Genomic DNA, 22,966 nt, shown 5'->3' with positions numbered 1-22,966 from the left:
AAGTAGAAGTTTCTTTTGAATCTTTGAAGACAGCGTTTGTTTCTGTACCAATCTTGTATCATGTTGATTTTTCCAAAGCATTCTTTATGGAAACAGATGCATTAGACTTTGCTCTAGATGCGGTTTTGTCACAAATGGGAACAGATGACAAACTTCATTCAACAACCTTTCACTCAAGAAAATTCTCAGTAGCAAAAATCAATTATGAGATCCACAACAAAGAACTTCTTGCAATTGTGGATTCTTTTCAAGAATGGCATCATTATCTAGAAGGCACTTCTAGTCCAATCATGGTGTATACGGATCACAAGAACCTCGAATATATTATGTCAGCACACATATTAAATCGTCGTTAAGCTCGTTGGAGCATGTCTTTATCAAGATTCGAGTTCATCATCACTTATCGACCAAGAAAACAACAAGGTTTGTCCGATGCCTTATCTAGACGTTCTTCTCTTGCACCAAAAGAAGGAGATGTAGGTTTTGAATAACAAAGAACGGTTCTCTTGAAGCAAGAATAATTTCATCTTCGAGCAATAAAATCAACATTGATTGTTGATTTAACTATTTTTAAGTAAGTCCAATTAAGTATGTCTTCAGACCCTCTTGTTCATGATATCAAGAATAATTCTTCTAAATCTCATGATCCCTCTAAATTTGAATTCAAGAACAATCTACTCTATTTCGAAGGATGCCTATATATTCTAGAAGGAGAAGCACATTTATGTATTCTTCAAGCTCGTCACGACTTCCCAGCAGCAGGACATTTTGGGTACAATAAAACTTTGGAACTAATATCCAAAGATTTTTGGTGGCCACAAATGTGAAAAGCAGTGAAAGATTTTATACAATCTTGTGATGTTTGCTCGAGATCAAAAATTCCTCGTCATTGACCTTACGGACTTCTTCAGCCATTATCCATTCCAGAACAACCATGGTCTTCTGTTTCTATGGACTTCATCACGGATCTTCCAATCTCAGGTTCTTATGACTCTATATTCGTGATAGTAGATCGTTTTACCAAGATGGCACATTTTGTACCATATACAAAATCTATCACAGGTGAAGAAACAGCAAAGCTCTTTCTTGACAATATCTATCGCTATCATGGATTACTCAAGGATATTATATTAGATAGAGGAACTCAATTTGTATCAAGATTTTGGCGGACTCTTTTCAAGATTCTAAAAGTCGATATAAAACTATCTTCGATATTCCATCTTCAAACTGATGGACAAACAGAGCGTGTTAATCAAGTTTTGGAGCAATATTTAAGATGTACCATTAACTACCAACAAGATGATTGGACAATTCTTTTGCGATTGACAGAGTTTACTTACAATAACACGATACATTCTTCAACAAAACAAACACCTTTCTTTGCTAATTATGGTTATCATCCACGACTTGATACTTTTGACTTTTCAAAAGTTGATAATCCTACTGCGAAAGATTTGGCGATTCATTTATTAGAGCTATATGCAACGATGAAGGCGCAGTTAAAAGAGGCTCAAGAAAATCAAAAGGTCAATGCGGATGTCTATCAAAAGGAACAACCACCATTCCACATGGGTGATAAGGTATGGTTACTTTGTGGCAATATCAAAACCACTCGTCCTTGTGACAAGTTGGACTATCGAAGGCTGAGACCATTTTCTATTTCTGCACAAATCAATCCAGTTGCATATTGTTTACATCTACAGGAGTCAATAAAAATCCATCCAGTATTTCATGTGTCTCTTCTTGAACCATACAAGAGAGTGGACATACCAAGAAGAAGATAAGCTCCACCTCCTCTTATAGAAGTAGACAATAATAAAGAGTTTGAAGTGGAAGAAGTCTTAGATTCAAGGCAACGGTAAAATAAATTAGAATATCTTGTCCATTGGTGTGGATATGATATTAGTGAATGCACATGGGAGCCAATAAAGAATCTTGCAAATGCAACACAGGTGGTGGAGGCTTTTCATCGACAACATCCATCAAAATCAAGATGAAAACCTTCTTTATAGAAGAAACAAGATCTAGGCAAGATATCATTCTACTTTCAATCCTTGTTTGTAGCTTCTTTGTAGTTGTGACGCTCAGGAGATGGAGAATCAACAACCAGCGGATTCAACTCAAGAGCCTGCATTTGCTGACCTGTCGAAAGAGACATTACGATTGTCACAACCTTCAAGACGACACAATCGAGATGAAGATCTTCAAGAACAACATGTTCTTCCTCGAATAGATGGTAAGATACAATGCGTTTGGTATCACGATTTGGGAAGGGACTCCCGATGTTTGGTGATTTTGCTAGAGGTAGAAACAACTCTTGAAGGTGTTGCAAATGTTCTATTCGAAGGAAGTTATGAAGGCCTCAACAATGATCAAATAACTAGGTGGTCTTCCCGCCCTAGTATGGGATACTACCGATGGTTGAGAGGCCCTATCAATCATCTTCGAAGAGAACAAAGATCAGAGTATGTGGCAAATACAATTTGTCGCATCATAGATTTCATCAACATATGATGACGACTCCTCGTGGAACTCGTTCCTAGAAAGGAGGGTGATGTCATGGACATACTCATGTAAGCTAGTAATTACATATACAAATAGATGGAAGTAAGTAAAAATAAGTAAAAATAAGTTAATTTTATAGTATTTAATATGGAAGCTTCCTAGAAGCTTCATAGACACTATTTTGACTTCATAGGTGTCTTTAATTGACTTTTTGGATTAGAAACATGATCAACAAGTCGGCCATGTGCCACACATGTTGTTAGCTTGAAGATCAAGCTAACTATGTGTCCCACACATAGAAAAACTTGCCTTGTAAGTCAAGGCATGTGTCCTACAAAGTCAACACATATTGGAGGTCCTATAGAACGTCGCCACGTAGCCCCTAGTAAGATAGTATATATAGAGACAAGAGTGAAGGCTTCTTCACTCTTGTCAACTCCTTTCTTGCTTCTAGTCTAGTTTCAAGGGTCTCTAGTTTTCTTGTCTTTTGGCAATAGCCATTCTAGTTTCTCTTTCAATATACATACTTATTTATTTATATTTTGTTAGCTTTCTTTGAATCAAGGCTTACTTGTCTGAATTTCTTTTTCATCGAATTCTTATCCTTGACACACTATTACCTAAGATTTTACATTTGGTGATGTGTTGTTTTTGCAAGTAGGTGAGAGGGGTAAGGAATTTAAGTGTTAAAGGTTAGTTGCAAAGGTAGAAATGAGTAACATGAAGACTATTTTACAATACAAGAAAGTTGGTGAATTGTGAAGAATCACCACAACAGATATTTAATTTATTAAAGTGGGTCAATTTAAGTTTTAGATGGATTGATTTGATATTCTCTCTCATATATTAGAAATAAGAAGTTACTAGAAAAGATATAAAAAAAATAGTTACATATCTTCAACTATATCATACTAATATTACATATAAACAAAGATTAAAATTATGATAATTTTAAAATAAAACACTTTTTAATTAAAAAAAAAAAAAAAAATCAACCAAGAGAGCTCCCATCTTGTTTTAACATAAGTAAATATTTTTAAAATTATTATTATTATTTATTTTAAATTTTTACATGTGATAACATAATAAAAATACAAGATTGTTAAACAAGAATTGAAATAGGTTTAATTTCTATTATCAATTTTGAGATTTTAAAATACTAATATTAATATATTAATATAACTTATTTATACATAAAAGAATAAAAATTATAAGTTTCTTTATTTATATATAAATATATTTTTTCTTATAACTATCTTTATCTATTTTGAATTATTTCAATTTTTATTCAATTAGTATGTTAACTTTTTAAATAAATTGAACCAATGTTGTTTTTTATATATTTTTTAAATATTCAAATAGCATATCAATATGAAAATCTAATATTCTAATACAAACATAATATTTATTGAATTCTATATTTTTTATTTAATTTTAAAAATCTACGATATATGGAAGGGCCTAAGATAAGTACATATTCATCTTCTATATATATATATATATATATATATATATAACATTAGAAATTATAATAATTTTGAAGGATTTTTTGTATCTTTGTTGCATTTAGAAATAAGTTTTTGAAAATATTCTCATTGTATATATCACGATCCCACATTCACCTATTTTTAATACTATTATTTTACTTCATGTTTTTAATTATATGTTATTGAAGGAAAATATCCACAAGCATTTTTGTAGAAGGTAAGAAATTCTAAATTCTAAATAGCCGTAGTTTTTGTACTTACTTTGCTACACAACCAAAAACAATATCAAAGAACTATACTCAAAATTTATAGTTTATGTTTCTTGCTCTTTATATATATATATATATATATAGAGAGAGAGAGAGAGAATATTGCTAATGTAATGATATTCTAAATTTTGTATTCATTTAGAATAATCTTTTTCAAATAAAAAATTTAATAAAAAAGAATATTTTTATTTTCAAAATATTAATAATACATAAATATTAAATATAAATACTTTTTTATACATATATATGATATTTTTTATTTAGGTGGATGTAGGTGGTAGATGGCAAATTGTAGTAGATGGCAAGTTGTGACAATAGCATAAATTATGGTGGCAATAACAAAAATTGTAATGGCATTAACAATATTGTATATATATATATATATATATATATAATCTTATTTTGTTACATGAGTGACATAGAAAGAAAGAAGAGTAATTAGGTATGAGAAAGGTTTTCTGAATTGTAATGATACCTGGATCCCATCAAATGGTGGACTAATAAGGGTTACCGAAGGATGGTTGAGGGAAAGTTGGATCAAATAGTGGTCCAATAAGGGTAACTGAAGGATGGTTGAGGGAAAGTTGGAAACAGTTCGATTGTAGACAGCATCAGAGAACAAATATTGCTGTGCAAATTTGATCTGAAGAACATGACGAAGTGTGGAGTCTCACTCATTTCCTCAGCATTCGATTAACACCCTGTAATCTGAAGCTCCTCATGCCTGTGAATATGGTTCGCCAGGCAGTCTTCCATCTCGAACAAAATCATCCTTTCGGGAATCGTGCAGCCTTCTCGTGGTGGACGACACGATTCTTTCTGCACATTCAGGAGATATAGGACTTGTAAGTGGACTAGATACCTTTCCATCTCAGGATAGTACTCTATTCCCAACTATCCTGATAAAGCGTGAATCGCTATTAGAAACATGGATCCTACAAACGTTTCAAGGCGGGGCCCCTCATCTTCTGCTTGAAGCAGCTGTGTGTCCCAGAGAGCAACCACGTGGATGAGAGTGGGAAATAAATAAACTAGAAATTAACTGCTGACATGGAAAGGGACATAGTTCATGCAATAATGAGGGTACCACAGGGTGACAAGGAATTCAGAAATCAACAATTCCAAGCCAATACGATAGATGATTCGTCCTTAGAAATTTCAAGAGCGACTCATCCACCGCCGTCTTTAAAATGATGTTAGTGAGAATCTACACAAATATTCAGGGCTGACAAAGATGGTCTGCAACGGACTGTGATCTTGACAGCCACCCAAAACACTAGAACGCTAATTCAACATCTAATAAGGAATGAATGTGTCACTAACGTGTAGAGGAGTGAAGCATATGATCTGTGAAAGCTGAGGTCCTCGCGTTAGTATTTGGGCCCAAATGCTGTTTTGAGACGATTTCCGTTGAGACACCTAAATATGATAATCACTACGAAAAGAACTTGAAAAGAACAGCCCGATCTCTGAGTACTCACTCTGAAAGGCCGCTAGAACTAAACCTGGCATACGCTGCCTTCTAAAGCAATTCTTTTCTTATACCAGCATATCAAGAGTACATATTTCATGTCAGCATTCCTTGACATATCGATGTGTGTCACCTGGATCACCTCATTGAACTACAAAAATGAACTCCGACTTGACTTGACTAGTTAGATTCCAACCAATAAATATCGCCAAAATTCTGGACCAAATCTAGTAGCGAGGGCAATGGTGATCGAGAATATAACCAAGGAGCTGATGGCTGGTATCGTCATTTGAAACCAGAAGTTTTCCTGTTAGCTGCACAGGGCCAACTCAATTTGTCATCAACTTTATTTCGGTACAAGATCTGGAAACCTTAAAGCAAAATAAACATCGTAAAAATTAAAACACATAAATCTCAGAAATAAGCAACTCAAAACCGAACTAAATACACGAACGATATGAACCATAAAATTAAAAAGATGTAAATGAGTAAATCAAGTAAACGAACAGCTGAAAAGATCAAGAGCGCGAAATAAAGCCAGATAGCAAATGATTAACCTTTGATCTATCTACGGGCCTTCTTGCCTTTCTGTTTTCTGGGTCGTTCTCCAAAGTCCTCGGGAGCATCATTGTCATTACCATTGTACTGCAGATTTATACAACAATCTCAATATCGAGTGACATTAAAAAAAGATTTACAAAGAAAACCCTCGAACCTCTCATGAACAGAATTTTAAATCCACTGTATGCCTTACATCATACCTAAAGAACAGGAGATCTTCTTTCTTGGCACGATGGTCTTTTCATTGAGATAAAGATAACAGTCATGTTTGTTACATTCAAAAATGACACTGCTGATGACGTTGATTCATACCTTTGATTTCTTCTTTGGAGACTTGCCACTTGAGGGCCAATTTGACTGATGCTGTGGTACTTCATCCATATTTGTAAGACCAACAACATCATCTTCAAAATCATCGAGCATACCCAACAGCCTGTTCACAAGGAGAAAAGGATCGAAATTTGTTATGCATAACATAGCCTTGAACAGAGACAAATGGTCAAAATACCTGCAGTTAAAGCAACCAAAACACTAACGGTGGAAAACCTTGCAAAGCCACCAATCAAAAAACCTCAACTCAAAAATAGAGTCTCAGTTCCATCGCCTCACATGAACACTTTATCAAGAAGAAAGAGCTGATGACCAAGTAGATGCATCAAGCAAAAAACAGAAAACAAAGTCATACCCGCTTCGTCCTTTCTTCAAGTTCTTGACCTTCCTACGCTCTTCTCTGTTTAATGGTACACGAGCAAAGAGTTCTTCTTCCTGCTCTGCACGTTTCTCCAAACGTGCTATATCTCTCAGCATTTCCTTGTTCTCAGTACCCAAAGTCTCGCGCACCTATTCAAAACACGAAAAAGCGTAAGACCACGATGATGGTTATGGTAAGCAAGCAAATAAGACAAGTCACTACCATACTAAGGGTAGGGAATTACAGCAGCAACTAATGCTGTAAGCACAAACTCCGAAATAGACATCTTACCTCCTCAGGTCTGCCTTCCACTTCGTTGGCCAGTTCTTTAATGAAAGAACTACGGGCTGCACGCCGTGCCATATCTTTCTCAGCTCGAGCTTTTGAACGCCGATCACGGCCAGTACCATTCTCTTCCATGGCTGCAGGGGCTATCATGGGAGGTCTGTAAACTCCTCCACCATCCTGTTTACATACAAATCAACAAAGACAATCAGATTTAGCATCCGTGTTGCAAACTAACTTTACAACAGCTGACAACGCCAAACATAAATTCCTTGAATGCATATCCCAAAGATTAGGTGCTTGTCCCAGTTCGCGCCCTACCGCGCTAATGAACGGCCGCTAACCAATAACTGCTTCAGCAAGGAAGGGAAAACAAGATGACAGAACAGTCTAACCTCCGCCATCTGGTCCAGCTTTGATACGAGCATGTCGGGGTTTGGCTTGTAAGCCAGCGCGTCTTCTTTCCCAACTTCATCTCCTGTGGCATCTCCTGCTGGAGTCTGACCTGCCCTTAACAATTTGTCTATTTGATATTCTAATTTTTTATCAATGGGACGAATCTGCCAAGCCAAACATTAAACAGCCATCAGTGCCTTGTTCCTTCATACGGTAATAAATTAGAAATTCAGAACATTGGTGGATTACCCCAATGTCCTTTCCCGAGCAACCCAAAATCACGAGACGCCTGCAAAGACGATTTGGAGTATTGAGACAATTCTCACCTTTTCTAGAACGAATTTGATTTCGGCCAGGCGTTGCCAGAGAGGGTGGTCCTGGATGCTGCGACCTTCACTTTTACAAAGCATGTAGAAGACGAGGGTTTCACAATAGCTAAACAGAAGCAGGTGCTTCACTTCGAGATAACTGATGCCATTCTTGGTGGGCAACTGACCTGACCTCACTTCCTCAGTAAGTAGCCGTAATTTTTCAGTGATTTCATCGAGTCCCTGCTTCATGTCGCGCAAGGCCGCAGCCCCGATCGCGTCCTGCTCCGCCATGGTGAACAACGCTGCGACGAAATCCTTCAGCTCTCGGCTTAAACCCTAAACCTCGCGCTACGCCGAAACGAAAGCCCCTCTTGGCCCTGGGCTCACACAACCCGCACGGCTTCACCTGTGATACCCTAATTCCGCATGAGGCCCTTTCTCCATGCTCTGGGTTCCCTATCACCGTGAATAGAACCATTCCATGGCAAAAATGTGATTTATTTTATACCCTTGATCAACAAATGTAAATATGAAAAATAAGTTAATAATTTAAAAATTTAAGATTATCTATTTCTGAAGGAGATATATCCAAGGTGATCGACACATATTAAATATATCCTCACTTTTATTTTATTTTCTTTTTGTGGGTGAAACATTTTGTGTTTAAAAGGAGGTAAGTTATTTTGGCTTTAATGTTGGCTAAGTGTGCACATGGAATGCTTTTGGATGAATATCTTTACCTCCTTTTGGCTTGGGACTATTCGAAATAGTTAAATTTTTTTTTTATCACATGTGGTTGTTCAAGATTTACATGCAGTTCTGTGATTATTAAACTTATGCATACGTAAATAAAATCAATACAATAGTTAGATATTTTAAATTGTAAAATGTAAAAATAGATCCAAAAATGCTGAAGAGGGTTTTTATCTCAGTAATTAAATTGTTAATGATAATGGATTTGACATTTTATATTTACGACTCTGTTTTGACTGGCATTATCAAAACTAAAATATTAAAAATATTTCTAGTTTTGTAAATTTCAGTAAATATTCTGTTTCAATGTAGTACTTCATGCTTTCTTACTTTTAAAAATGAAGTTGATGTCAACTTTCTTTTTCCTTTTCTTTTTATAATTCGCTCTGATAAACTAAAAATATAAATAAACTATGCAACAAAAAAAACTCATTTATAATTGTGCCACTTATTCATGGGTTGGTTGATCTTGAGGCAATGACCACACAGTATTGTGAACATTATTTCCAGCTGTACAAATTTCCTAAAAAAAAATCCATCCTTGTAACAAGAGACCACAATGCAAAGTATAATTTAAATGTAGTGTATTTAATAATTAAATAATTAAAACCACAATATATCTATTTGCAATAATTTCACAATTAATTAATCTATTAAAAATATATGGATATATGTATGTATATATATATGTATATATATATATATATATATATAGTTTCTGTCTTAAACTCACCAACATCACTTGAATATTTTTAAATTTATAATTTAGAATGAATATATATGCATGATTATACATGTGTGGGTGTATGTACGTATGAATAAGAAAAATATATATGTATCAACTTCACAATCAATTTTATTATGATTCAATGTGTATATTTATATGTTTTTATATATTTCTATATACACACATATGTAATTCATACTTGCACTCTTTTAAGCTTACAAATAAATAAGTAAAAGAGCATATTAAGCTTGTGTCAATTATACACAGAATATAAAAGATCTCGTAGACCAAAGTTTTGTAGGTCAAATTTTGTGTGATTAAATATATTCATAACATAGTTGTTGTTATTGTATTATTATGATTTATTTTTTGTTGGCCTTAATTTAAAATGTGCATGATTGATTTTAGAAGAATGTTAAATTGACCCATACAAATCTTCAATAAACTCATCTTATTTCCATGGTTTAATCTTTGTGACTATTTTTGAGATTCAAAAAGTAAATAAAATTTGTGAACTCAATAAACAATACTTGAATTTTCTTCTTTTCTAATTGTTGATTTAACACTCACCTATATGATTTACAACTCATCTTGCACAGTCAAATTATGAACTACAAGTGCTTCACCAATGATCTTGATCTTGTTCGCTAAAGAATCAATCTTTTTGGGTAGTTCACAGCGGCTTGTACATGCCTTGGGTTGATTTAATGATTCAATGGATTGATTCTATATTTTTCTAATTTTATTACCCTATATTGAAGAATAATTTAAATCAGGTATATCAATATCTTAAATCTAAATTAAAAATAATAATATATGGAAATTCTTGATAGAAAAAATATTACATAATATGATTATAATAAATTTATTTATTAATATTTAATTGTTTTTTTCTTGAGAAATAATAAAAAGACCAATTCAAATTATATACTATTATTTTTGTAAAGTTGAAAATTTAGATTATTTTTTATTATAATTTTAATTTATATTGGATTAAAGAAAATTAAATACAAATTCCAGTACTACAGAATTAACTAATCCCCTAATAATCCATTTTCCCACACGATATTGTAGCTGGAAATGGCAAAAGGAATATTCGACGGAAAATAACGACGGATGAGAATAGTTCTCTGTGAGTCGATTTTACACTCTTCTGTTCATCGACCGCGTGGTCACGCGCTTGGAAGTCACATCTGCAGTCTATAGCACGTTTTCAAGCGCGAGCGAAACGGAGCGGTATCCACTCCGTCTATTTTGATTGTCAGATTCACCGTCTCTTGCGGCGGAGGAGCCCACTTTTAGCTGCCAGAGGACACATCTTTAAAGTTTGATGTCGTCTAAACGCTTCTGTTTTTTCGGGGGGTTTCTGGGTAGTAGTCTACAGCGTGGAATTTGTTCTCTCCGTATGTGTGTGTGTTCGTCGATTGCTTTGCGGTTGATTTGGTTTTGGTTTTTTGTTTTTTTATAAGTAGGTCGTAATGAGTGTGCATGGTGCTGGATCAAGCATCCCTTCTGCTTGTCCTAGTCGCGAGGTTTATGGTCATGATTTGGGAGTGTGGATTGGAGTTGTCAGTGTTAGCTGCTGTTCGTTCTAGGTTTTCTTCGGCATTGTGGACCGGTGGCCTCACACGGGTGAGTTTTAAGGCATCCGAAGGTTCTTACTCTGTTTTCTGATTGCGGCAGATTTTCTAAGTGCAAGGGTGGACGGCTAGGTTGTTTCGATGATGTGCCACCTTCTGGACAATGTTGTGATTACTAGTCGAGGACTTGATGGTTTCTTACCGACTTGGGAAGTGTGTTTGGTGTTTAGTGGGCATCTGACCACGTGATGAGCGTTGCAAGCGTAATGGAGCGAGCGATCATTGTCTGAGAAAATTTGGAAGTCGTTCATTCATTCGAATGTTCCGCAGCCATGTGTTCCGGGAATGATGTGTAGTTGGTCGCGAACTAATCGCGATAAGAACTGTCACAAGGAGCAGAAGTTGAGTTGGTGACTTGGTTGCTATGGCTACTCCTCCCCTGCCTCGGCCTCCGATGTCTAAGAATTCCTCGGAGCGGCTAATTGTGGCCAGTACGTTCTTTTATTCTTTACTTCTGAAGCAATCCCCCCCCCCTTTTGCAATACTTCTAGCAGAAGTCATGTGTAAGGTTCAACGTCGCTAACCTAATTATCCGTACCCGGTATGTTAGACGAAGGGACTTATTGGCCGTAACAACCCGTGCCTTTGTAGTGAGGTCATCTGTAATTGAAAATTCTCTGCGATGCCGCCGGTTTTTCAATTTAATTTACCTTTATCTCGTTATGTTATTGCTAAGCACTTGTTCTTGGTTGTGTGTTACGTGCAGCATTCCCTTGTAGCATTTCTAGGGTGCTCATATAGACAGTACAAACAATTGAGATGAAGAGTAAATTGGTCTCTGTATGTATTCAGTATGTAGTCTCCATTGATGATCCGGCATCTCACCTGTCGATTGGGCTAAGTGTCTACGAAGAATAGGATTTCTACAGATGGTTTTGGCAACTCAATGTGACTACTGTAACTGTACAGCTCTAGTGCCACTCTGGTATATGGATTCCAATACATCGATTACCTTAAACATGTGCACGCAGACGACCAAAAGCAAGCGATCTGCAATTTTTCGATGCAGTTGTGCTGTCTAACAAGTTTTCATTTTTGTTCGTTGAGTAATTAAAATGAACCTTGTTGATGAAGAGGGGGTGCATTAATAGTGTCGAGTTATCATCTCTATTAGTCGAAGTATTCTTTCGCTATCAGCTTGCAACACGAAAGATGCTGAAACTTTAGCTCCATTATTCCGTGTCTTAAGTTTGGGGGGAATATATATCTGCTCATAATTTGCAGTCTTCATTATTCGATCAAGCCTCTTCTAGGCATTGTTTGATTGCTTTGTATTGGCAATATTAGTTTAGAGCGTGGATGCACAAGATTTCATTACGTAGTGCGTGTAACATGTGAGGTTGAAGGTCAGCCAATGTTTTAAATATTAGTGTTTTATTCATTCGCTTATCTCTTTATTTGTGTCTTTTCTCCTTTGTGCAGTTGAGGATGTAAATGACTTATGGGAGACTGTTAGACGAAATCTCGAGGCTCGTGTGCCATTCAAGAAGGCAAGCTTGAATAATAAAGCTCGGAATCTCGTGCTGGTTGATAAGCTACTTGTGGAGTTTGTTCAAACTACTGATGCACGTCTGCGTAGGGGGTTGCCTGGGGAGCAATCGTCTTTAACTTCAGGATTCCGTCGGCCCTACGCATGGGTCATTTTAGTGACATGTGATGTGAGTCTAGATTCTTCCAAGATTTCCTTTTGTGTAACAACTTGCAAAAATTCCTTGACATGCCAAGCAGCATGTTTTATCATCTGATGCTGTTGGTTTATGCTAAGACTTGTTTTGATACACCTACGTATGATGTGAAATTTGACCTTCTGAACTCTATGGTTTAGTGATCTTCCTGAGCTATATTAAAGGTAGTGCATTTTGGTCATTTGAGCTATTACTTGTGACGGACTGTAAAATAACTTGTCAAACTATTCCAGATGGGCTTACGTAAGAAGATTTTTGGCTATGTTTGTTGGGAAGAAAAGTAATATTTCGACCTCCTCATTTCTGCAGGACCTTGACGAGTACAAGAACTTGTTAAAACCACGCCTCAAAACCATTGTGCAGGCTGAGGATCATGAGTGGTTCATTGTGTTTGTTTCCAAAGCTACTACCGACAACACTGTCAAGCTTAGCAAGAGGGTTTTCAGCAGGATTGAAAGTGATTTCAGCTCCAAGAAGAGGGAGAGGTACTTGTAGTGTTGGAAGCTAGTTCGCATGACTCCTTTCTTTACAATCACAACAATTCAGTCTTTAATTGACTGTCTTCTTTCCCGTAAACGTTAATCCTGTTTACAATAACATGTTTTAGAGTTCTTTATGTGTTTCCTTAATTTGTAAATGACTTGTTTTACATTCTTGTGGAGCAGATGTTGTAAAGTTGACCTGTACGGTGGCGATACATCTGTGTGGGAGGAAATTGAGCTAAAGATTGTGGAGTGTATCCGTTATACACTGGATCGCCGGGTGCTGTACTACGAGGAGGAGGTTCGCAAGCTGAGTGAAAATCGGTTCATGCCTGCTTGGAATTTTTCCAATTTCTTCACAGTGAAGGTGAGAAACAGATCCTGCAATCTGTTGTTGTGAGCAAGCAACAGAAGTGGTTTTGATTTTCCTCTGCAGTCTTTTCTTGATATTTAACTTCCTTTTCTGTCTTATGTTTAAATTTACAACATTCTATTGTTTTTTCGGATTTTATGACTTGCAGGAAAGCTTAGCCTTCATGTTTGAAATGGCAAGTTTACGGGAGGATGCTCTCCGTGAGTATGATGAATTAGAGCAAATTTACACAGAAATCGGTGAGTTAGTTCATGACCGTTGATAATACCACTTATAAATTTTACGGATGGACAGTTAGTAGTCGAGCATTTGAGTTGGAATTATGTGCTGCTTGGAAATTTCAACTGCTTTGAAATTATTGATTTCAGGGACGAGACAAAGTTGGATGCGTTTTTATTTGATTGTGTTTCTAATTTTTTTTTGTGAATTAGTTATTTATATAAGTGAGAATTTTAATTCTTTAATGAATCACTGTTTTGTATCATTTGTCATGGTATCAACATTTTGCGTATTAAAAGGTACTTGCTCCTGTATAAAATTGTTTTGCATGGTTTTACAGTGAATGCATTTGGACTGTTCTCTTGCAAGTTTTGGACTTGGTCTTGAACAACCACCTGAAGTATGGGGATTCCTATACCTGCACTTCCTGTGACTGGAGGTGTATGCTGAATATATGGTTTTACGCTTATGTGGTTGTGAAATTATCTGCTGCAGTGAATGTGCCGCATGCGAATGTATTAGAATTTGGTGGATTAGATGCTGGTGATGACTGTGCGGCTCTACTTGATGGTACTCGTAAGTCGGTGAATCAATTCGCAGCGGATGGCGCTGTTCGGGAGTTTGACTTTCGACAGTACCTCTTCTCTCGTCAAGCATCGGTAAAAGCTCTTCTGTGAAGTGTGTTTTTGCAGGAGTACCCGCACTTGAATGTAACGTTTATTTCTTAGTTTATGGTTTAGCTCTCTTGTGTATGATTGCACAATGAACTAATCTTCAATGACTGCTGGGGGAAGCATATCTACTGCACAATATATTTTCAGATCTTGAATTTTCCTGAGTTTTCTATTCTTATGCTTGAGACCAATGCTAGCGAGTATTTTTAAAAATTTACTTAAAATCATGAAGTATGCTGATTGCGTAACTACAAATGATCATACAGTCAAACCATTAGGTTCTTTGCAAAGCAATGGCGATCTCTATTCATTTCCCTTCAGTCTGTTTCATCCTTAGCATCCCTTGTTGGTAGGTGTCATTAGAACATTCATGTCATGTAATTCAATGTTGAATTTCACATATTCAGCTTCTATGAGACTCTCTTGCACTTAGAGAGAGCTTACATCTGGTGTATTGGATGTTCAGTTGCTTTTTGATCTTCAACGCCCAGCGGAGGTTTCTGGCCGAGGGCATTCATTTATCATTTCCTTCGCCAAAATCCTTACACAACATGAGGTATGCACTCTAGAGCCTCGGGAGCAGGTCCTTTGTGTGCTGCTCTGTTCATGTGTTGTTTATACGTTCGCTCGGATTGACTCTCCCTTCGATCCTGGAATAATTTCTGCTACTACTGTCTTCGCTTACGCTTGCTGCAGAAACTTGAAGTTCACATTCCTGGGGTTTCAAGAAAAGATCGATTTATATTATTTAATTTCGATCTTGTTCTTAAATGCTTTTTTTGTTGTGAAGGTAGCTCAACTGTGTTAAAAGTACCTCCCCTTATTCAGTGGTGCCCAAACATTTCGAGTTTTGTTACAGCAATGCGTCTCTTGAACAGCTGTGGATTGTCCAGGGACTTTTCTGGCTGGATGTATATGAAGTGTTCGCTCACTCATTGGTGATTATTTGTGTCTATCAGAAGGAGTTGCCATTCTGTATGCGGGAAATTTGGGTGATCACTGCGTGTCTTACGCTAGTGAAAGCTACTAGTCAACGCTTTTCCGCATCGATTGTGTCACAAGGGACTGTGAAGGATTTCCATCGACTTCAGGGTGATTTATACTCATATGCTCGAACAAAGGTGTCTTTATCACTCTTTCTTTCATTTAGATGTAGAACAGCTCTTGTGTATATGATTACTTTACAATCAATTAAGTTTATTGCATCTTTTAAGACTGTGAATCTAAGTAATTTTCTAGATCATGTCATCGTGAGCAGCACCTTTAGCTGATACTTCCTCGCTAACCTTCGGATTTTTGCTGAACTGTCTTGTTTTTGTGTGTATATATTGTGTGGATATACAGCACACAAAGGATGTTGTGGATGTTGTTGCAAAGATCAATCCTTATACATATACGGTGCTATCAAATGTCTAGCTTTGATGGTTCGCTTACACAGAATTCTGGATTCCTTCTGCAGCTTATGCGGTTGGCAGACTTGATTGGATATGGTCACAACATCGAGACAAGTCCTTGCAATAGGTACTCAACGCATAAATTTAGGCTTAAGATTGAATTTTTCATTGTATTGATAATTCTAATCGGGGTATGTGGTGAATAAAGCTTATTACAAAGCATGTATTCTAATTTCTTATCGTGGTTGTCTTTTCAGTCAAGTGCATCCTCTTGGTTGAATCTTTACCTAGAAGTCTATTAAGCACTGTGCATGAAACACAGAGCCTCGTATAGTTTTTCATTTTACACGGAACGTAAGTCTTTCATATTGATGAGTTGTGTGCAACTTTGCGCAAAATATGTTTCTTCACTCACATTTGGAGAATGATTATCTGAGCAGTGCAGCATTGAGCATGTTGCCATGGCCGAAACCTGCTGTTTGGCCTGCTGTTCCTTCTGATTTTTCACTGATACAAGCAAAAGAAGAGGTACTCACTGTTATGTGCTTCACAATGTTGATGTATCTTGAAATGTAAGATTTCTTGCGAATTATATCAGGAGTCTGAAGTTCTATCAACGTTGGCAATGTGAAACTATGCAGGTATCTCCTCCCAAATTATCGGAAGGTTTTGGAAGGTTTAGAAGACAACTCTCTCTTTCACCAACTGTTCTACTCCGCGAGGCCAACCGTAGGAGGTCATCACTTTCAGTTGGTAGCTTGGCTGAGATGCTGGATTTGAGCCGACTCTCTGCCAAAGAAAGGTGAGAAGAACGTTTTAAAGTTTCCCTCCTGCCTGTTTTTAGTTTTCAAAGTTTTTTACTCCAAATTCTCTTAAAGATTCTGCCCAAGAATATTGCTGGTATAGTCCCTATGGGAGAGATGCTTGTAATTAGTACTTATCAAACTAATCTCCTAATACATTTACTTTTCACAGTAAGGTTATAGGATCAAATATTATTTGATTATCGAAGTGTTGCTCTCTCTCCATGACTCGAGGTTTGAAAATATTGGTATAGCTTCTGCTCCTTTGTTGCCTAATATGGAAATTAATGGCAGTCCAGCTGCAGATGGTGCTGGTGATCCATTACCTACTTTAACTCCTGAGGCTTCTAATTCCGAAGTCCATTCTTCAACACCCGAAACTTTGAAGAATCAAATGAGCATAGAACCCCCAATGAAGCTGCCTGAAGTTCAAGCAGCAGCAGAACATGCATTATTGACCAGCATTAGTGATGAAACTCTACGCAAGGCTCTGTCATCCGTTGAAGGATTTGAGGTAAATGCGGGCATCGTTCCTTGACCTGAATCGTGATGGAATTTATTGGACTTTGTTGTCAAACCAGTTCTTTGGTATGAAATATTAGAAGTATGTCTTAACGAGTACGCCTTACTTTTAGCCTTATTTCTCTCTGCTCTTTTTGGCACTTCACATTGATTGGTAGAGACATGGTAGAGACCTAACTGGATTGTGAGATATTACTTCCTAAGTCTTTGCTAATACGATAAGTGTCAATAACGTGTTGCTTGTTCATGATTATTGCCTCTGTTATCCATGATCGTTGTGCTATTTTTCCACGCAAATTGTTGACCATTTCGTTGACAGGATCTATTCCTGGACCTTACCCGGTCCGCTGCTGACAATTTCCATCGATCTTGGCGTAAAAGGCACGGCCTGGTCTTAGATGGTGAAGTTGCAGCTGTACATTACCGACGTGGAGCATTGGATGCTGCTGCGAAGCTTTATGAGAAGGTGTAGTTGTTTGCATCAAAGTAGTAATTTTGTGTGCATGCATTATCTTTTAGAATGGGATTGTCATGCCTTGTGATGTTTGGATTCGATTTAAGTCGGTAACTTCTCTAAACATTGGTTATCATTTCTGTTACACAGCGCTTTGATTTTTCTTCTCGCTTCTGATCGATCCTCTCTAATTGTTACGATGGATTTAACACTTAACAGTTATAGAGGATAGATCGCAAGCCTTCACTACATCTCTCGTAGATACATGATAAGAACCTTAAGCCATAAGGTTCAAATTGATAGTCTTCTAGTTGAAGTGATTAACATTTAAATAGCTCACTCTTTTCTTAAAAAAGAAGCATTTGAAGGTCATGTGTAATATGATCCCTCTTTCAAATGAAGTTATTTCTATTTAAAATTAGCGTTTGGATGGTCATCAAGTCTAATATGCTTTGCTCTGTTTAACAGGTTTGTGCTCTTTACGGGAGTGAGGGGTGGCATGCTTTATTGGTACAAGTTCTTCCCCGGCTATCTGAATGCCAGAAAAAACTATCAGACTGGGCTGGTTACCTCTCGTCTTGCATCAAGCTTTTGTCCTTAGATCCAGGATGTATATCGGGTGAAGATCGAAGAAGTATTCAAACGGAAATCGTTAAGCTAGCCCATGGGGGTTTGCCTGTACCAGTGTCATTAGATGTGTCTACTCTTATCACGTTCGCTGCAAGAGGGGGTCCACCACTCGAACTGTGCGAGGGTGATCCTGGAACATTGATGGTAACTTTGTGGAGTGGGTTTCCGGAGGATATCACTCTGGATTCTTTGAGTCTAACTTTGGTGACCACTTTTACTGCTGACGAAGGAACCAGGGTATGTTTCCATCCACGTATTCATGTATCTTTGTTAAAATTGTTACAATTATTATGACCAGTGCATGTCAACACCTTGAACTGCTTGTTTTCATGAATACAAGTGAGCTGATTGAGGGCGGTCATGCAAACTTTGCATGTTCACATATTTCTCAATTATCCGTCTCTCTGCAGGTAGTGAAAAGCGTGGATACTCCAGTACTCAAGCCTGGGAAGAATGTTGTATTAATGACTTTGCCACCTCAAAGACCAGGGTCTTATGTATTGGGTGTACTAACTGGCCATATTGGACATGTCATACTGCGCTCGCATACGTACTGTACTACAAGTGCTGCTAGCTCAAAGGGTGGGCCGCCGGATAGCGATGATTATTTAAGTAACGAGAAACCCATTCGGATTGTATTGGAGGTTGTTACCATTTTCTTATACTTTCTCTTAAGCTTTCTTAGGCAAAATTAAAAATTTGGCGTTACAGAGTCTAAGTCATCCTTGTAATTTTTATCTGATATTATCCCGAAATCGTCAATAGGATCCATTCTTCATGGTCGTTGTGCCCGCGAGAATTTGAGAGCAGCTTTCCTTGCAATGTGGTCACACTTTTCCAGTCTAGATGTATTTGAAACTTACTCTAGGTTGCTGAGTGTACAGGTTGCTAAACCGAGAGCATTGGTAGAAATCAAACCAGCAATCGCTAAAGGACTTCTTTTTGGCGAGCCACAGTGGGTAGGTTTGATCATTAGACCTCTTGGTTACTCCCTCGAAGGTGCTCATGTGCACATTTCAGCTGGACCAAATTTACAATTTATGGCCAACCAAATTGCTCTACTAGACGTTAGCAAAGCTCCTCAAGCTGAGGCGAATGCCCAACTCAACACCGACACGGATGGTGCGATTTCTGAGTTTCAAAATTCTCACGATATTCTCGACAGCAGCGATTCATTCAACAAGGATGATCACCTAAGCGGCAAAATCAATCTTGATGCCGATGTGCCTCAGCAATTACAAATGAAGGATGGTAGCTTAGAACTTCCTTATTGGTCCAGAATGGTGACTTCTGTGCTATGGATTCAAGTCAAAGCGGATTCAGATGATAATTCGATTTCGCATTTCTCTGGAGATCCACATCTGTTTTCTCCCCCTCCTTCTCCAAAGAAAGTTCCATCAATAACATCGGATTCACAACTGCAAGATCTTGTTCCAGCTGCAGATCTTGTTTCTGAAAGCCAACTAAATGGCAATTTAGGGCAAGGACATGTTCCCTCAAATGGGAAATTTGTTTCTAGATTTGGCATGAATACGTTAAAAGTGAAGATGGAGTTCGGAGTTTCTCGTAACCGCTTGTACGAAAGGTAAGACTGCTTGGAGCATAATTGACTAGGATATCTTACATGCGGTTTACTGTATTATTACGTTTTTGTTTGAGCTGGTTGACAACATTGACAGTATTTTGGTATGTTCTGCAGAACGATTTCATTGCAGTTCACTCATCCGTTTCGAATTTCTACTCGCATTGTCAGTAGAGGGAACGATGGGAGGTTCCTCTTGCAGGTACCTTTTTGCTATCGGCACTTCTTGAATATGTTATGTGCTTGTGAAGCGGGGATGTACACATCAAGCATTTGCTTCTCGATATTTCAATGCATGGTCGCCATGAAGGAAGTGGCCGGAGCGTCATTTGTTACTGTAATTGATGATGCCTGCTGAGGAATTATAGCCTGATCTCTTGGTTGGTTATCATATCTCGGTCATGTAGAATATAGACAACACTGATGGATAAATTCATTCTGCAGATCACCTTGAATTCTCAAATGGCATCGGCTGTGACAATTAAAAGCGCCAACTTAGTACTACAGCCGGGTTTTGCTCATGTCAATAATCATGAGGGGTACCCTACTCCTTCATGGCTTCTGCCTCTCTCAGTCTCAGCCCTGTCTGAGTGTGCACTCCTCTTTGCAATTCGCTCAGATTCAGTTACAACAAAAGACGGTGAGTACGAAGTAGCTAATTTAACCTTTTTTTTTTGTTTTTGATACAAACTGAATTTCGTTCAATTACTGAGTTAGTCTACTACAACCTCATTCGCCAGGTGCAGGAGCCTAGAGGGACAGACTGACTTGGACCAAGTGACAATGTGACCAATTCAGAAACATCAACGCATTCTTGATGTCTATTTTCTCCTCAATTCTTGATGCTTTGTTTCTAACTCCAACACTTCGATGTTATCAACAGGTGATTGTCTTCTTGGGAACGGTTCTGGTGCATCACATCAAAGACAAGTGAGTAGTCTTAACATTCAATATAAAATTTCAGGAAACCATGAAGCTGGAGTGCAACCCCCTGTGATAGATGGAGTCGCAAGCAGTGAAAGCTACTTAAATTTTTCAAGCAGTTTCCACCTCATAATGCCAGTTCTGGAGCAACTGGTGGCTGTTGGCATGCTCCCCATTCCTTCCCAATGCCCCCGCGTTGGACAGCAAGTTGTGTTTCAGTGGCGTGTTGAGAGGCTCAAGGAAGGTTGGGCTGCAGCTCAGCAACACGATTTTACAGAGAAGAACGTCTTACCTGGGACACACAGTGACCAGGTTTGGATTGTTTTGTTTTGTTTTTGATCAGTTGTGCATGTTCGATAATTTCTCTGCCTTTTTAGCAAAGTGCTGAGGTATGGCGAACGATTGTTAAGTGGGAGAATGATATTATAGGAGCGTTTGCTTCGTTTGAGGATGTTGGCCAAGTTTTATCCTTGCATGATGTATGTAAACCATAATCAATTTGTAACTTGAATGTGAAAATTTGACCATAGAGGACATAACCCACCTGTATTTTGGCAGCTAAAAGCTATGAATTTGTTGTTCTTGTTTCATATAGATGGGGTTGCTTGGGTACCAGTTGTATATTCGTCCACATACCTGCAGAAACGCATTTTATGGAAAAGATTTTGAGATTCGTCAAAGTGTTTACCTTAAGTCTCTAAGAATACGGGTTCATTTTGCAGGACTCCGAAGACTTGTATTATGAGCTCAAAGCAAATGAAGATTACTGGATGATTGCAGGAAGACGAAAGGGTTTTATTTCTCTGTCTCCAAGTGTTGGCTCCCGCATTGTTCTCTCAATGGCTTGTGTACCTTTGGTGGCAGGTCATGTTCATCCCCCTGCCTTGCGCTTGGTGAACATAGGTCGTGCTCATGTGAGCCGTAGTCCTGCAGGTCCTCATTTGGTTTGCATTCTACCCCCTGCACCTTGTTCTGCTCTGTGCATCAGAAAGGGCATATGATTTTTGTCTTCAAGCTTCTATGGAGAAGCTGGTGTTGCACGGTTGCTGCGAGACTCTTCGCACACGTCGCCATCTGATTTTCAAGAAAAAGCTTCTTCAATCGTGGCTTGTGTAATGTTCTTTCGAACTCCCTATGCATGTCTCAGCTCATCAATGAAGTTGACGAAATGGTTTTAACGATTGAACACATAGTTCAAGTCTACTTGTTAAAGGAGATAGAAATGAGCTGTAAGATTTCTTCAATACATTTTGAAGTAGGTTATGGAGTCATTCCTCAGAAGCAATTTATCCTGAGTAGCAGTGGGTGTAGAATTCAGTTCTTTGATTCTGGAATACCTCAGTGTGGAGCATTCTTTCTGGAGCGGATTCATTCCTCCCATCACCTTAACACATGAAGCCTCTCTTTCTCAGGCAGTTGGCTGGTACCCTTGAAGGTCATCTGGGTACGTGTTAGGTCGATACTCTGTGATGGCTTCAGCAAATGCTTGAATAAATTGTCCAAGAACATTTCTCTTTTTGACGGCGGTGTTTTCTACTCATTTGATCAGCATATTTAAAGCTTGGAGTGTTACGGTCTTCAGTTTGGCTTCATGAAAGCCAATCGAACACTGATATTCGAATATGCACGTCTTATGTTGGTTAGGCCAACCTCTTCTTAAGCATGTGAGGGATGGTTTTCCAGCAGTATGATGATATGTAAAAATCATGTTTATCTTTATTGTGGTTTTCATTACAAAAGGAGGATTGTAATTTTCAGTGTATATTTCATATTATAGAAATTTAACGCATATTGTTTTTATATTTATACTAGTGTTATTCAAACAAACTTGTAACTTTTAACAAGTCTACCCAAATAACATTTAAATATTGGACAATTTTACCAAATGTAGTTTTTTCTTTAGATTAGATATATTCTATAAATCATTTAAAGGTTTAAGAGAGCATAGCATCTTCTTTATGCTTGTTAAATAATATTAATAAGATTTATATTTAAAAGTGTCATGGTTTAATGCAAAAATCTTATTTAAATTTTAAAGATTAGATTAATTATTGGTGAAAAAGTTGTAGTATGAAATTATATATTACAAATTAAAAACATATATACTTAAATATCCTCACTAAAAGAT

At 37.5% G+C, this 22,966-nt stretch overlaps 2 protein-coding genes across 5 annotated transcripts; one reads left to right on the top strand and one right to left on the bottom strand.

Moving 5' to 3' along the window:
- Nucleotides 1-4,609: 4,609 nt before the first annotated feature.
- On the bottom strand, nucleotides 4,610-8,349 carry LOC112277672 (uncharacterized). 4 transcript variants are annotated; one of them, XR_016501213.1, is made up of 8 exons: nucleotides 7,992-8,348; nucleotides 7,665-7,829; nucleotides 7,276-7,449; nucleotides 6,979-7,133; nucleotides 6,606-6,726; nucleotides 6,290-6,377; nucleotides 5,995-6,046; nucleotides 4,610-5,080 (listed from the first exon to the last, which is right to left on the bottom strand). XR_016501213.1 is itself a non-coding variant. In XM_090248076.1 (8 exons), the coding sequence occupies exons 1-7, from the start codon at nucleotides 8,265-8,267 to the stop codon at nucleotides 6,018-6,020; spliced, it is 981 nt and encodes a 326-aa protein (XP_090104202.1). In that variant the 5' UTR covers nucleotides 8,268-8,349; the 3' UTR covers nucleotides 4,610-5,080; nucleotides 5,995-6,017. The 4 variants fall into 4 exon arrangements, 3 of the variants coding, with proteins under 3 accessions (XP_090104202.1, XP_024366029.1, XP_024366032.1); XM_090248076.1 differs by having other exon boundaries at nucleotides 6,317-6,377; nucleotides 7,992-8,349; XM_024510261.3 differs by lacking the exon at nucleotides 4,610-5,080 and having other exon boundaries at nucleotides 5,381-6,046; nucleotides 6,317-6,377; nucleotides 7,992-8,349.
- Nucleotides 8,350-10,773: 2,424 nt separating this feature from the next.
- Nucleotides 10,774-22,359, top strand: LOC112277922 (trafficking protein particle complex II-specific subunit 130 homolog). Its single transcript, XM_024510774.3, has 21 exons — nucleotides 10,774-11,088; nucleotides 11,267-11,527; nucleotides 12,519-12,754; nucleotides 13,091-13,266; nucleotides 13,447-13,630; nucleotides 13,785-13,875; nucleotides 14,351-14,514; nucleotides 14,996-15,085; nucleotides 15,489-15,650; nucleotides 15,989-16,050; nucleotides 16,364-16,451; nucleotides 16,565-16,725; nucleotides 17,021-17,240; nucleotides 17,568-17,714; nucleotides 18,171-18,569; nucleotides 18,743-18,976; nucleotides 19,217-19,917; nucleotides 20,032-20,116; nucleotides 20,359-20,554; nucleotides 20,798-21,150; nucleotides 21,561-22,359. Exons 2-21 carry the CDS (start codon nucleotides 11,461-11,463, stop codon nucleotides 21,837-21,839), a joined length of 4,095 nt encoding a protein of 1,364 aa, XP_024366542.1. The 5' UTR covers nucleotides 10,774-11,088; nucleotides 11,267-11,460; the 3' UTR covers nucleotides 21,840-22,359.
- The last annotated feature ends 607 nt before the right edge of the window (nucleotides 22,360-22,966 follow it).

This window comes from Physcomitrium patens, chromosome 26, assembly GCF_059467195.1.
Source record: "Physcomitrium patens ecotype Gransden chromosome 26, ASM5946719v1, whole genome shotgun sequence".
In the NCBI taxonomy this organism is placed as follows: domain Eukaryota; kingdom Viridiplantae; phylum Streptophyta; class Bryopsida; order Funariales; family Funariaceae; genus Physcomitrium; species Physcomitrium patens.
Note: the sequence above shows the minus strand (reverse complement) of the source record. Positions and strands in the feature narration are given on the sequence as shown.

Bases quoted from the DNA above. Each gene is read 5' to 3' on its own strand.
- LOC112277672 (XM_090248076.1), bottom strand. From the start codon at position 8,267: ATGGCGGAGCAGGACGCGATCGGGGCTGCGGCCTTGCGCGACATGAAG. The intron at 7,830-7,991 runs GTGAGAATTGTC...TTGGCTTGGCAG, and splicing joins TCAAATTCGTTCTAGAAAAG to ATTCGTCCCATTGATAAAAA. The intron at 6,727-6,978 runs GTATGACTTTGT...CCTTGTGAACAG, and splicing joins TTGAAGAAAGGACGAAGCGG to GCTGTTGGGTATGCTCGATG.
- LOC112277922 (XM_024510774.3), top strand. From the start codon at position 11,461: ATGGCTACTCCTCCCCTGCCTCGGCCTCCGATGTCTAAGAATTCCTCG. The intron at 15,651-15,988 runs GTGTCTTTATCA...TTCCTTCTGCAG, and splicing joins ACTCATATGCTCGAACAAAG to CTTATGCGGTTGGCAGACTT. The intron at 16,726-17,020 runs GTGAGAAGAACG...AATTAATGGCAG, and splicing joins CGACTCTCTGCCAAAGAAAG to TCCAGCTGCAGATGGTGCTG.